At 46.3% G+C, this 15,785-nt stretch overlaps 1 protein-coding gene across 1 annotated transcript; it reads left to right on the forward strand.

Moving 5' to 3' along the window:
* Nucleotides 1-1,272: 1,272 nt before the first annotated feature.
* UNC119B (unc-119 lipid binding chaperone B) lies at nt 1,273-14,437 on the forward strand. Its single transcript, XM_077309441.1, has 5 exons — nt 1,273-1,699; nt 3,706-3,819; nt 4,766-4,880; nt 6,360-6,532; nt 10,223-14,437. The coding sequence occupies exons 1-5, from the start codon at nt 1,288-1,290 to the stop codon at nt 10,333-10,335; spliced, it is 927 nt and encodes a 308-aa protein (XP_077165556.1). The 5' UTR covers nt 1,273-1,287; the 3' UTR covers nt 10,336-14,437.
* Nucleotides 14,438-15,785: the final 1,348 nt, after the last annotated feature.

Here is a 15,785-nt window from a genome sequence, read left to right on the forward strand (position 1 = left end):
GTTCATGCCCAAAGCGGCCAGCGCCACGGTGTGTGTGTGTGTGTGGGGGAAGGGCAGTGCTGGCGCGCCTGTTGGCGCATGCATGCAGGTGCAGAGCTCTTCGCCTGCATGCGAGCGTCAGGTTGCACACCGCCTCCGGCACTGCCCCTCCCTCACACATGGCGCTAGCCACTTCGGGCATGAATGATTGCTTCGACGACCAAAGCGCACATGCACTGCTGTTTGAGTGGTCTTCTGTGCATTCACACAACCCTCTCTCCTTTTCCTACTGTGGGCTTACCTTTGTTTATGCTCACCTTTAACAACAGAAAAGGGAAAACTGAGGGAACAGAGCTCACCCCCTCCCACCTTAGGTGACTTTGGGGTGGGAAAGCGAGCCTCAGCTAAGATGGGAGGGATGCTTGGGATCAAGAAAGCCCTCAAATAGCTTGCTAGCTCCTCTCTGTGGCAAGCCTGTGAAAGCACAGCCCTTTCTTTGAGTGTGCCTGCACAGAAGACCTGTCAATGAACAAGTTACAGGACAGTGCAACCTGTTTTCTTGCGGAGGGTCCCTCTCTAGCGCAGGTTCAGTGAGGTGCTGTTGACACCCTCTACTTCTGAATTGGGGCTTATTTGCTTTCATAGAAGAAGTTCATGTTAGTTACAGCCTGACCTGAAGTAAATTTTGTTACCACTACAATTAAAAATACATTCTGCATCATAGACCAAAGTGAGTCATAAGTTATAAGGCATGCGAGGGAATTAAAAGTGCCCAGAATCTGCAAAATGGGCGACTCATATTTTCATGTGAATTATGCTGATGGGAAACGACAACAAAAAGCTTTTGCAGGAGTCTGCAGGAGTCAGGGCTACCTGAAGGTCTCCCTGAAATGCGACAGCTCCAGTCAGCTCCGTCCCCTTTGGGGAAATGGCTCCTTTGGGCGGTGGGTTCTCCGACCCCATCCCCTTGCTGACGTCTGTCCCCAAACAGCCTTCAATCTCCAGGACTTGGCACCTACAGGCCAGGTAACGTGGCGCGGGGGGAGGGGGGGCAACGCTTACCCTCGCTCCACACCTCCGTTTCTTAGCAGGAGCCATTCCTCTCCGGCGCCCTCCTCCTCCTCCTCCTCCTCCCTGCCGCCTAAATGCCAAGCGAGTCTTCACTCCGCCGTCCCGTCCCGTTGTCGGGGCCAAAAGGAGGCTTCGAGCGAAGGCTTCCGCTGAGGCCGCCTGAAGGCCGCTGAGGGTTAGCGGGAGCGGAACGAGGAGCCCCGGGGAGAGGTGAGGAAGCGGCTTGGTAGCGCCGCCATGCCCGGCCCACAGCAGCGCTCCGGGTCCCGCCCAGGCCGCGCCGAGGCGCTTCCCCCGTTGCCCGGCAATGCGGCCCTCCCCGTCAGGGTGGACGGGCCTGGCTCCACCCCTCGGCGGGCGGGCTGGCTGGCTCCCATAGCTACCGAAGGAGGCTGCTCGGGGAAGGCAGCGGCGGCGGCGGCGGCCATCTTGGCGGCGCCGGGGCCGGCGATGAGCGGCTCGAAGCCCAGGGTGGCGGCGCCGGGAGCCTCGGGGCCACTGAGCCGGCTGCGCGGGCGGAGCGGCTCCGGGGATGCCGCCGTGGCGCCGCCGCCGCCGCGAACGGTCGTGCCCCGGACGGAGGCGGAGCTGCTGGCGCTGGAAGTGATCCGGCCCGACCACGTCCTGGGGCTCAGCCGCGTCGCAGAGAGTGAGTAGCAGCGGCCGCCCGGAGCGGGTCCCTCCTCTTCGGGGGAGGCCGTGCTCGCCCCGCCTCAGGGCCGAGGCAGGGGGCTCGCCTCTCTCTCTCCTTCGCGCCCTCCGTCGGAAGGGTCCCCCGCTGAGAGGACTCGGGGGCTCTGCTCGCCGCGCACACAGGATGCCAGCCTCCGTCCTCCCCGCGCCCGTTTTGTTCTCCTCCCGCCGGCCCTCGGCCAGACCCGCGACCCCCAGGGGCTCCCACCCCTTTTCGGCTTGGCAGAATGCGCCCAACTGCGGACCCCCGCGCTCCCCTCCCCTCAGAACCCCTCAAAACCTTTCTCGTTTGGTTTGGATAAGCAGAAGGGGTCGCAGGCAGCCCCGGGAACTTATCTGGCCACAATAAGTTCAGCTGCAGGACCCCTGCGCATCCCACCTTCAACTTCTGCGGTTTCTAATTGCTGAGCAAAGCATCCTTTTGAGACCCAAGCGAACTCCTGTGTATAGGATTGGAGTAATTCTCTTCCGAGGCTGCTTAATTCCCAGATATCTCCCAGATAAAGAGTTGCCTCATGCAGCAAACCTCCCCTCCCCCCCCCCAACTTTTCAGGACTGAAGCGTGGTCTGTGCATTTTGTTTTTTGCCGAAAATAAGTGTTTTTACTTAAATGAAGTAGTTTGACTTTAGTCTCTGGATCTTGGAACCTGGGCTCCGGATTTCTGAATCTGGACATCCCATCAGATTAAAATTCCTTTTCACCGTGGTTCACAAACTGGATATATACCAAAATTAAGAATCCCACTTTGTGCATTCCCAAACAAAGTGCATTCAGACATGGCAAACAACTGATGTTAAACCAACTATAATTTCTCAACATCCATACAATAGTAGCATCTTTCTTGTTGATGAGGTTTTATTTGTTGTTTTCTTGTGAGCATAAAAATAGTTAACATCTTAATTTGGTTCTGTTGGAGATATGTTATTTGCTGTTGGCCATTCTGAATAAGGAAGCTTTGGGGTTGGCACCTGCTCTTAGCCTGAGGAAGAGTGCTTGCACTCGAAAGCTCACGCCTTGAATAAATCTTTGCTGGTATTAAAGGTGCTACTGGACTCTGATTTTGTTGTGCTACTACAGACCAACACGGCGACCCACTTGAATTTAGCCTTGTCTGTTAACCAAAGCCTATGGAAATCTGGGTGCATGCTAAATGACAACCAAGCATTTCATTCTCCTGTGTTCACATAGCAAGGACCCTGATATCAATTCTGACTAACCTTGTCGAGATCCCAATAAACTGATTACCTGCACACAGCCTAGCAGCTGTGCTTGCAGTGTGCATGTGTGGTAGGCTCTGTAAGACCTTGTTACTTTGAATAGCTCTGCACCCCAGCTTCAGCTTACAATGCCCTTGTATTTGTCCGGTGTTCACTTAGCAAACTACTTCTCGCAGCCATCATCAAATAGTTTGGAGATCTTTTTGTTCTCAGAACAGAAAAGGGAGGCTCTATATCTGTTCTTAGAATTTCTTTTCCTTAGCAACGCAGCTGTCAGCAACTTCTTTCATGCCTGGTGATAGAAATCTGGCATTGTGTAGGTTAAGTTGACACTTCTTTTAAACAAAACTACTTGAATTGTATGTGTGTGTATATTACATAAAAATAAAATCTTATGCCAAGTTTATTTTGCTGCATTTTGTCCACCTAGCACTATATTGTCCACTCCAGTTAGCAGGAGTTCTGCAAGCTGTCAATAAAATACATTTCCCCCACTTTGGCTACCCAAGATCATTTTCTCTGATGATTTATGGTGATTCAATAGGAGTTCCAAGGTAGGAGATGATCTAAATCAGGGGTAGTCAACCTGTGGTCCTCCAGATGTCCATGGACTACAATTCCCATGAGCCCCCACCAGCAAATGCTGGTGGGGGCTCATGGAAATTGTAGTCCATGAACATCTGGAGGACCACAGGTTGACTACCCCTGATCTAAATGCCAGTTTTTGTTTCTTCCTTCTCCTAGATTATTTGTGCAGACCTGAAGACAACATCTACAACATTGATTTCACCAAGTTCAAGATCAGGGACCTAGAAACTGGGACGGTGCTGTTTGAAATTGCCAAACCTTCTGCTTTAGGTAAGCCAGCTGGAAAAACAGCCACAGGAAAATTAAGAAAAATACAGACGCACTGGGAAACCAATATGGCAATATAATATCCAAATTGGACTTGTATAGAGTCGTCTCTCTTCAGTAATTCTTTTATTCTTATTTCACACAAGTCCCGACACGTTTCGCCTTACAGCTTATTCAAGGGACAATGGTTTTTATATTTAAGGATCAACTTCAACTTATTAAGGAATCTCTTGATAGAGTATAAGGTCATACAACAGCTAAACTTAGCTTGTGGCACTTCAGATGCAGGTGATGGTTTAATTCTTATTGCCCCGATTCTCCACTCTCCAGGTATGTCCCAAGATATTTTATTGTCTGAAGCCAGAAAACCTAAAAGTTATATCTTCACTGTCTCCCTCTTAACAACAGGCACAAACTACTGGGATGATCTCCTGCACAAAACTTTTGAATAGTTTTACTGTAGATCTTGTCCATGTTGGACTCACACAGGAAAAATTCCTGGCAGCTGTGACCTGTCACTTAAAGCTGTCTCTCACTGTGTTACTCAGGATCTGTCACCTCAGTACATCTTGCTGAGTTAGGGTTGTTTCTGCATTATGTTATCAGAGTAGTTTAAGACCATTAGTTCTAGCCTTATATATGTTTTGCCCAATATTGCTTAGATGCCAGTGTGCTAACCTTCCCCCCCCCCCCCGAACATGCTCTTTACCTATCTGCCTGCCCCACACCCCTCTGACCTAAATCTGTCTCTATTGTAGCTTAGAATTGCTTTGTCAGTGAGCTAATTAGCTGGAAAGGCTGGATTTGGCAGTGAGTGCCTTGATTGGAAAAGCTCCCCTCTCTCAAAAGTGCTCTACTCAGACACCACACCTTAAGGATGGGCATGCCTTAGTCCCAAATGTTTGCATTATTGTCTAATCACTGACTCTTTAGTCATTGGCTCTTACAGAACAAGAAGGTGATGATGATGATGATGACAGTGGAGACATTGACTCCAGCGCAGGGCGGTTTGTTCGCTACCAGTTCACTCCTGCCTTTCTGCGCCTCCGGACAGTTGGTGCAACGTGAGTCAAAGGGTAAAAGGGATGGGGAGAGTAAGGCCAGCTTTTCCTGATTACTTCTGTCCCAGGCCTGCCATTGTAGTGAAGTAATTCTGAGTAGATAAGAGTCAAATTCAGCAATCCAAGTTGGAAAGGACCTTATAAGCTCCAATTTTAATTCTGTCTTTGATGCAGAAGATCCAAAACTAGAACATCTACAACAGGTGCTGAAAGCTGCCCCCCACCAATTGTTTCTTCTGTCAAACTGCTTACATCTGTTGTTTTGTAACATAAGACCATTAGTTCTAATTTTGCCCTTTGAAGGAGCACAGAACAAGTTCTTGCCCTCTTCTGTATGACAGCCCTTCAGGTTTTGTAGAGTGCAGTCATGCCTCACCCTTAGTTTTTTTCCTTTTCAGCCTAAATATTTTCCAGTTCCTCGTAGGTCTTGTTTTTGAGACCCTAACCATCTCAGTTGACTTCATCTGAACCTATGCAGGGGTAGTCAAACTGCGGCCCTCCAGATGTCCATGGACTACAATTCCCATGAGCCCCTGCCAGCGAATGCTGGCAGGGTATCATGGGAATTGTAGTACATGGACATCTGGAGGGCCGCGGTTTGACTACTCCTGGTGTACAGGCTTCCTAAAACATGCTGCCCAGAACATTGACTTGATTTGCAGCTGCATCACACTCCTGCTTCAAAAGGGGCACTTTTTACACACACTAAATAATGCACGGTCAGTCCACTTTCAACATACTTTACTGTGTGAAATGGCAAAATCCACTTGCAAATGGCTGCTGAAGTGGGTTGAAACTGCATTATTTAGCATGTAAACAGGTCATTTGTGAATGACTAAAATCCCAAGATCTTTTTTTATGTGTACTGCTCTAAGCAAAATATTCTGTGATGTTTTCACCTAACTGCATTAATATTTTATAAGAATTCTCTTTGCCCGTTCATCCAGGTTATTTACAAAATCATTGAGTGTATTGGGCTCAAGGACAATAACCTTGCAGCATTCAATGAAACCTCCCTCCATCCTGAGCTATGCCTAGGGATGCTTTCAAAAGTCAATTCCGAAATTAGAGAAGTTGAATTATGCAACATGTATAAATTAAGCAAGTGTTTAAGTTTTCTGATTTTGTGCAATTTATTTTACATAACATGAAGCTAGTCATGGAGAGGGGCCAGGAACTATACGGAGAATAACACACACACACACAATCCAATGATCACTGGGAATCTCACTGTACCCTTTAAGATTTCAGTGAGCATTGCCTTTGTACTTTCAAGCATATCTTCACAACTACAGGAGCCAGAAACTTTCATTTGAATTTCTATTTGAATAAAAAGACAATATTCTTAGTAAGCTATATTCTGACACTTTTACCACTTCTTGTAGCAATAACACGGCTCTGGTTATAATAGTTTAGCACAGGTCAGCATAACCCTTATCACTTTTCCTGCTTTTTGATCCTTTACCCATCCTTTCTTTGCAGTGTTGAATTCACAGTGGGAGACAAGCCTGTATCAAACTTCCGCATGATTGAAAGGCATTACTTCAGGGACTGCCTGCTTAAAAACTTTGACTTTGATTTTGGCTTCTGCATCCCAAACAGCAGGAACACATGTGAACACATCTATGAGTTCCCTCAGCTTTCAGAGGACCTTAGTAAGTATTTTTCCATGGAAGATTGCCATAGCAAGCTCAGACTGATGGTCCATAGGGCCCAAGATTGTGATAACAGCTAGGTACTTTTGCAAACTGGGCAGCATGGTAATTGGAAAACACTCCGCCCAAGCTGTTTTTCCAGGATGCTTCGTTGTTAGTGGCTTGGAAAACCAATTTCTCCATCAGTTATCTTTCCACCTACCCCCTTACTGTCTCTCAGCTACTCCCAATGTTCCAAGAACAAATGAGCATGCCCAGTACTTATCAGGCTGGAGATTTATGGAGGAGGTGTTTTTAAATTTATCAGCTAAAATGTGTGTGTGTGTGTGTGTGTGTGTGTGTGTTTACTTAGAAGATTCTGTGATCATGCAGAAAAGCTCACTTCATCTGCAGGTGTGCCTCTGTTGTGATAGGCTCCTAATCACAAAATTGAATATCAGAGGGAACAAGATGGAGGCCTGTAAAGAATCAAATGGTGGGAAGAAAAAAACTGTTAGGACATCACTCATGCGTCTATCTATGCATACACATCCCTTCCTCTTCAGAATACTATAATCTTAGGGACTTGATCAGGCCTTTTTCTTCTCTCCTTCCCACATTTAAATCTCAACTGCTGAAGCATGCTCAGTCCCCCGCTTTGGAGTGTTCCCGTTTGTTAATTTACAGAGGCATAATTTTTCTGTGTATTTGGGGGGGGGTCTCCCAAATGTGCAGAATTATTAGTTAGATCATCCTGTTCAGCTATTTTTGTGATTATCACTGAGTAGAGGGCCATGGCACGAGGCACTCATTTCCTAGACTCTTCCATCCACCAGTGTTAGAAGTAATAAATGCCCAACTTCTGCATGCAAAGACTCCCCCTGCTCCCTGCTAAAGGTCTGCCTTCTCACTCTTCCCCCAGCCAGAGCGCCCACTATGCTGTCTTCCATTGCTCTGCTCATACTTGCTACACAGGGCTGTTTCCCTACAAGGAGCTGTGCCGCCAACTAGGTCCTGAGGCTGTAAGGCTGGTAGACTGCTGATTGAAAGGAAGAACGTGGTTAGCAGCAGGGGATGCTGAGTCATTTCCTCTGGTGGTCACTTCCTGGTTTGTTTGCAGGATTGTGTAAATCTGAGCCAGTTGCTTGTGCTGCCTGCTGCAGGTTCCTCATTGTTTTCTGCTCAATTATTTCTTGCCGATAAAATGGAGACAATTTAATGTGTCTCAAATTTAAATGGAGTGTGTAGTGTGCAGTTTGATGTTTGTTGGAATCACGCTTCACGTTACAGGCAAAAGAACTGTGAGGCCCATGTCTGATTGGAAGAGGAAAACTTCCCCTTTCCCAAACTCCCCTCCCCCCATTCCTTTTGTCATTTGGCAAAACAGAAGCTGACTCCATTTACATTTTAAACTTCCTCCTTCCCTTAGTTGCTCCAGCTGTCCCAACCATGCTTACTGCTCAATCACTTCTCATTTTAAATTCCTGACATAGGGTGTAAATGAGGGCTGGGGGAAGACATACAATGTGTCATCCATTCCCTTGCCTCCCTTTTCTCTTCTCCAAAATTTCCCATACATCACTTTGGGTGGGGGAAGAGGAGTAACACATACCCTGCTTCTGCCTTTTACCATTTGGACTTAGAGCTAGGCACAAGGCAGACCCTCAGCCTGTCACTGTATCTAATAGGAAATTGGCTCCATCATGTTAATGGAAGCATCAACATTGGGACACCCACAAAATAGTACCTGCAATAGACTTTGAGGATTCCAAGATTTGCAGTAAAAAATGACTGTCAATGAGCTAAAAGGAAAGGCTCACACACACACACCTCTCCAGATGGCTTGATAAGGAGTATGAAATGTTTGGGTCAAGAAAATCTGGCTTTTCAGGCCTTTGAGAAAAGAATCCCTTCTCACAACAATTCCTCACAGGTAATCCTGGCTGTAACGTTTCCTAATAGTAAACGGATTGGCCTCTGTGCAAATGATGAAAGCATCAAACCCAGGATACCCACTGAGAAGGTTGGAGATTTTACATATTAAGGAGATGACCAGAAATAAGAAAATATTAGTGTACATTATGTCAAAGGGATAGGTTCACATCAGAGGTGAGGCTGATGGTAACTAGATACAGCGCATTTTCTGTGTTGGCACACTGGGCTGTGGCTCAGTGGTATCTGCTTAGAATACAGAAGGTCTCAGGTTCAATCCTCAGTATCTCCAATCAAAATAACTGGCAGTAGGTGATGTGAAAGACCCTGGAGGGCTACCAGCAGCCTGAGTAGACCATACTGACTTTGATGGACCAAGATTCTCATTCAATGTTAAGGCTGTTTCCTGTGTTTATGTTACAGCGTTCCTTCCCCCTTGAGGCTTTCTTGGAGCCTCTTTTACTGTCTTTTAGGTGCTTGGCCCAAACATATCTTTTTGCCCAGGCTTTTAATTCTGCTCAGGCTTTGCCCACGCTTTCTAGCTATTTAATTCTAGCTATTCTAGCTATTTAATAGTCTGTTTTATGGGTAGTTTATGCTGTCTATGTTCCTGGGCTGGTTTTAATTTTTTTAATATTGTTTTTATATTGATAATTTATTATCTTAACTGTAAGCTGTCTCAAATAGATATCTGAAGAGCTGGCACAGAAATCTCCTAAATAAATACATTAGGAAAAATCCTTCAGAAACTGTCCCATGGCGAGGCTACTCCAGAAGGAATGGAATGTGGAGAGCAGCTTGGAGTTGGGGGATGAAGGATGCAGGGGAGAACTTTGAATCTTGCAGGAGAAAATTAGTTTGTTGTTGCTTGCTAGGTTGTGTGTTCCAGTTTCTTTTAATGCCTCATTTGATTGCTGGAAGTTATTTCTGTTTCCATAGCATTCATTGACCTAGAGCTACACTCTACTTTGCGTTCTTTCCAGGGAATCTCTGATACCTGAATTTGGTCAGCCCAGCCTTTTCTGCATCTAACGGGGAATTTTACCTGGCACCACTGAATTCTGTGCATGCACAGCTCCATAACCAGGACTATATCAGTGTCATTTGTCTTTCACTGATGCTGCTGAAAGAGGAGAGCAAAGTCAGATGAATGAAAGCAAAGGTTTCTGCTTGTGACTTTCTCACTCAGTGGCTATCAGTTTTGAAAGCACCGGCGGCTTGGAGGCAGCGGGTCCATCAGGGCACGGGCAGGCCCCTCGGCAGCGAAGGCGGCCTCCTGGGTGTGTCTTTTCCTGGGCGCGAGCCTATGGCGCGAGGCGGCTCCCCAGACGGCACCCCGTGTCAACAGCCAAGGTCCCCATGTGGCCAGACTTACCCTTGGGGCAGCGCAGAAGTGAGGACGGCCACGTCGCTGGAGGGCCGACTCACCGGAGCGCTCCTCGGAGGACGGGCCAAGTAGCCAATGGGGAGCCGTGCAAAGCCACTTGGCCTGGATGCGGCTCCTGATTCGCCCCTTAGGCTTTTATTTATACCGCTCCGCAGGAGATATGCAATATATATATCGCATATTGGCTTTCCTTGAAATTCCCAAGACATGGATGGATGGTCTGTAAGTTAACCAAGTTTGTGTGCAGTGCAAGGAACACTCCTGAAGCACGTTGGTTGGCTTTCCTCTCTTCTGACATCTGCAGGATTCAGGCCAAGCCCAGTAGTTAGTTTCAGGATGTCCTTTAAATTTTTTTCTGTGCCTAACCGACTCTTCTCTCCTACCTACTGCAGTTCGCTTGATGGTTGAAAACCCCTATGAGACCCGCTCAGACAGCTTCTACTTCGTGGACAACAAACTCATCATGCACAATAAGGCCGACTATGCGTACAATGGAGGGCAGTAACTGTTACAGCTGCATCGTTCAAACTTTGTGCTACTAGTAGCTAACCTGTATGCACAGAAGGAGGGCAGAAGAGCCTGGTTCCTGCTCCATCGCCTCTTGTGGAACATCCTGCAAGACAAGACGTGAAATGAAGGGTGACCTGATACGACAGTAAAAGAGCTCTGCTTGCAACTCTGCCCTCCCCAACAATGTTACTTCTTTGGCCTCTTTGGTTTCCAATGATGCTCTAGTCCGATAACAGGTCAGACTACGAAGTGTTAACTGATGCAGCAGTTCTTGTCACTGGGCAGACTTGGCCTGTATTTTTGTGCATTCTCTCCCTTCGCCAGAAAAGACCACTTTATGTCCAGAGACCATTCAGTCAGGTTCTGCTGCCTTTTGCAGGTACTGGGTAACAGTTAAGTAGCAATCTCCCTTTGAAGGGCCCTGGGATCTGGTGGGGACACCAAAGGTTCAGCCAGTATACGTGATGGAGACTGCCTCATAGTTTTCTTGCCGCACAGCAGTTCTCAAAGACAGCATTAGCACAATGAGTTACTCCACATTTAAAAGGTACAGAACGGTCTCTTCACCCGTTTGTGGCCTTGCATGTCCTTTGGGCGCTCTTTGTGCACCTGCTTGCAAAGAGGAAACCCAGAGGCAGCATATGGTATGATAGTTAGAGGGCCAGACTAAACCGTGTGGGAGCAGATTCCATTCCCTGCCCTGACTTGAAACTTGTTGAGTGACCAGTGGTCAGTCTCTCTGTTTCAGCCTAACCTTGTGAGGATAAAGGACATTGGGGTGGCATAAAGGCCTTTTGTGTCCAGAAAATAGGAGGAGGCGGAGCTTAGCATCGCCACTTCCCCCTGGTACCTATCTCATAGGATAGTTTTGTCCTTCCCTTGAGAGGGTGTGCAAAGTGAGGTGGGTAAGGGATGGGTGTTGCCAGGAGCTGCCTGATAGACATGCTACAAGGTAGGTCAGTTCTTCCAAAGGATTTTTCCTTTATCTGCTGAAAAAGCAACAATTCCTGAAAAGGTATTATCTTTAAAAATTGTGGTGTTAATCAGCCTGTATTTACCTGGATGCGGGCTTCATCTCATGCCATTTTCATATTCTAGAATGCTTTCCTTGTGTGGTGAGGTGCGGCCTTTGCGCTTAACTGTGCAGTGAAAGCGAGAAATGAAGGGATTTCCACACCCCCTCGAAAAAAATTCTTCCTGTGCTTTCCCTACTTGATTGGCTCAATATGTGGTTTAGGAAATTGATGACACTCTTGCTGTTGGAGATGCAATTCACCCTATACATGTGACTTATAGTCAACCAGCCAGTTGCTGAGTGTCTGGCCCTGGGAGAAAGGGGAGCGTGCCTCAGCCATTGAGAGAGGTGTCTGCTTCTTTGTCTGTGACTACCTCCTGCAGTCTTTTTTGTCCCAATCTTCTCATTGCCTATCCCTTTCTTGCCTTGCTTCAAAGCAAAGGTGGTATTTCCTGTGCCAGAGGAAATGTGTTGAGGAATGGTATCTTTAAAGGCCCTCAAGTCAGTGGCTGATAATCCAGTGTGGTGATCTATGTAAGAGGCAATTTAAGTAAAATCAGATGACCTCAGAAGAATGCTTTGGGTACTTGAGCTTGTCCCTTGGAAGGGAAATTCCTTTGTCCCCTGGCACTAAATCCCTATTGGGATGGTAACAGTCCAAAAGTTGGACACAAGGGGGCGATGGAGTGGCCAATGAGGAAAGTGCAGAATGCCAATCACTGGTCTTACTTTAAAAGAGAAGATATTTCAAGCAACCCAAACCTATGAAATAGTGGGTTATAATAAAGCTGGGCATGTCGCAGGTGGTTACTTGAGAGGGTTTTTATTGGGGGGGGCAGATAATACAGAATACATTTCCGGTACCCTTCTTGTTGCTTCCAAAAAGCACCAGTTCTTCAAAGGATGGTTGTCCCGTTTGTCTCTTCCAGTTCCTCAGTTGTCTCCTGAATTATGCTAACTTTGTTGCAGACAGCCTGCTGTTCTCTGTAGAAAGGTGCCTTTTTCTCCCTGTATTCAAGGCCACATAATAGAGGAACATTAAAGGAGCTCCATTTTTGTTCCGTACCAGATGGTGGGAGTCCCTGCATCGATGTGGTTAAACAACCAGTGCCTTTAAACATCATTTTCTGTGTTGCTCAGGCTTGTACATGTAGTAGATCCTGTCTGCTTCCCTGTGCCTGGGTGTAGCCAGGAAGGTTACATAGCAATCTGACCCAGGAATAGGTATAGTCAGCAGTAAAGTCTTGTCAGGGAGGTTTATGTCAGTGACCCATTCCCTGTCACCGGTTCTCTTGAAAGCTGATGCTCTCCCCACCACGAATCTAAGCCACTCTCTGCGTGCCTTGTGTGAGAATAAACTACCACCTCAGCAATAAGAAACAGAAGGGCTGGAAGGGAGGAGAGTAGCTTGTTAGATGCCAGCACTGGCCTGCTGCTTTACTGGACCAAATGTTGAAAGGGGAGAACGGTGCTGGAAGTGACGAACATGGCCAGAAGTGCCATGGTGCAGTCTGAATGGGACACATTCTTAAAAAGGGTCATCCTCCATTTCTGTGAGGTCAGCGTATGTAGCTTCCCCCCCCTTTTTTTTTTTTCCTTTTGCTGCCCCTTGATACAAGCCACCCAGGCCATATTTGTTGGGATCAGTAGCTCTGTTGTGGAAACGTGTATTCCCTCTGAGAGGGCTGTCATTTTGGTACAGAAACTGCATTAATGGGTTGCTTGCTAAGGTGATAAGAGTTGTGTTGACCGTGGAGGAAGCAGAATATAGTAATAGCCTCCATCCAAAGGGGCATTTAAGTGTATGCTTTAATTAAATGGGCCAGTGACTCTAGTAGCTATAAATCCATCCAAATCTGCCATGTTAAAAGTAGCTTACTAATTCCTACACAGCAATTGCATGTGTGACAGGAGAAGTCGGTTATGATAGCCGGTGCCCTGGACCTGCCTAGTGAATCTGGGCCAGAGTATTATTCCCCTTGACTTGATTTATAGTCATCACTTTCCATTTGTGTGTGTGTGTTCCTTCTTATAACGATGGAGAACAAAAGCAGGAGTGTAGGGCTTGTCATGTTCCTCGAGTGGAATGGAAATTTGCTTCCCACGGGAATAACGCATACAACCTTTGGAAACAGGATACATTAGCGGAGATTGACTGGAGAGGCATCGACAGGCACATGATAGGGGATTGTGGTGAGATTGTCATGTTTGCCATCAAGTATCTGCCCTGTAGCATCAAACTGTTAGGCTCATGATGTTTTCAACAAATTCTACTTTTTCTCATGATTGGATGCTGCTCAGTTCTGTAGGTCCCAAACGTTGGATGCAATCCTAGGAGTAATAATCAACATCCTTCATCACCACTACACAATAAAGGAGACCTAGTAATAAGGGGACAGCTGTATTATATTAGCAGTTCCCCTTGCCAAGCACCAGCAAATATCATGGTCAGTTGTGTAGACCTCTCCTTTTTAAATCTTAAAAGCACATCAGACTCAGGCAAGGTATTCAAGTATTTCTCATTGCCACTGATTTTTGAGCACCTGCTTGTAATGATAGCATAAGACTGGCTATATAAAATTATGTGATCAAATTACCAGCAGGGAGGTTGGGGACTAGTTACAGTGCTAGCAAAACAGAGCCCCAGCACAGCTTTATGGCTCTGAGTCAGACGGGGAAACAATTCCTCACTTGTCTTCTTTTGCAACTAGCTTTCTGTTTTATGGTGGTTTTTGACTGAGAGTATGTCCATGTCTTGGTCTTTGGTTTTTTCTGCATCTGAAGCCCAGAGAAGGGCCCTAGGAGTGGTTCCCTTTATGTGTAGGAAGAACAGTAGCAAGTCCAGAAGAGTTTTCCTAAGTATATTTTTCTGTCAAGGTATTTTTTCACAAATAATGGCTGAAATGTCAGTGAAATTGTCTGTGATTCCCCCCTCCCCCCTTTTCACCTCTTCCAACCGTTCCCTTCATGGTTGATCTGTCATCTTGTTTTTCTCCTGGACCATAGTATGTTCTAGCGGACTTATTTGTATAAAATGTTATTTTGTCACAAGCAATAGTAATTAAAAACAAAACAAAATTTACACTTTGATTCTTGTCTTAATTTGCTTCATATTGTTAGGAGCAAGGGCTGGGAGATCTACATATTGTAAAAATGCAAGGATTTTAAAAATGGAACCAATCGATTCCAGCCGACACAATGATAGGCAATAAGTAGTTTTGTTGTTCTTGAAGCATATAGCAGTGGTTCTCAAACTTCTTAATGTCGCGATCCTTTAATATAGTTCCTCATGTTATAGTGACCCTCCAAGCATAAAATGATGCAAGTGTTCTTTCACATAAATTAAATCGAAACTGACCAATGGCATGAAGATCCACTGTTTATGATTGCATATGAATTGGTTTTTCCCCAGGGTTTCTCAGTTCAGTTCTGCCTCTTTCCCACGATACCCATCTCGCTCTTTTCCACAGCTCCAGACAGACGAACGCTTTATCTCGATCTACCCCGCAAGGTTGTTCTGTGGATGGTGCCCCCCGCCAGCCAAACTGCTTGTACTGCCGCAACTCCTGTGAAAGGGTCATTCGACCCCCAAAGGGGTCTCGACCCCCCAGGCTGAGAACCACTGGCATATGTATTGTTTTATGTATTGTTCTTTGTTCTTATGTAAACCGCCCTGAGCCCCCGGGGAGGGCGGTATATAAATATAATAAATAAATAAATATAGTGTCTGCTGATAATAGGATGTCAACATGCCTGTTTAAGATTACACAGTACAGTGATGGACCCATTTCCCATTCAGAAACGTTTGGTTGCTGACATCATATGGCATGAGGCCAAGCTGTGTTTTCTTCCTACCTGACGGTCATGTGGGAGAAAAGCATGCTGTTGACTATTCCTAGCAGACTCCAGTTGCCAAGGCAAGAGGAGGACCTAAAGATAGCCCTCCGTTTGACATACCTAATGCAGATACTTGATGGTATCACCAGAGTTCAGGGAAGTGGCAGCTCTCCGGTGTCAGGTTTTTATTGATTTTTACCTGCTTTCAGGTAGTGACAAGATTAATTTATGTTACTGGGGCAGCGGGCATTGTGGATCCCACACTACTCCAATAACGTGGGTTTGTACAATGACAGAATTGTTTGAAGAATTCTTTGTCAGATTAGGATCTGGCCTAGCTCATGGATAGACAACCCTAAGCACATTTAAATCATTATATTTGAAAAGAGGATGCATTTGTCTGTAGTATATTCAAGGATAATACAACATATTTTCATTGGGTTCGATCCAGACCAAATTTCCCATTGGAAAAATGTACTTTCCTGCGTACCCCCCTCCCACCGCAGCCCACCAATCTTCATGGTGCTGGACTCTGTGAAACAATGCAAGGGGGAGTCTTCATCGGGAAGGAGGAACTGTTGGAAATGTGTGGC

Source organism: Paroedura picta, chromosome 13, assembly GCF_049243985.1.
Source record: "Paroedura picta isolate Pp20150507F chromosome 13, Ppicta_v3.0, whole genome shotgun sequence".
Lineage (NCBI taxonomy): Eukaryota > Metazoa > Chordata > Lepidosauria > Squamata > Gekkonidae > Paroedura > Paroedura picta.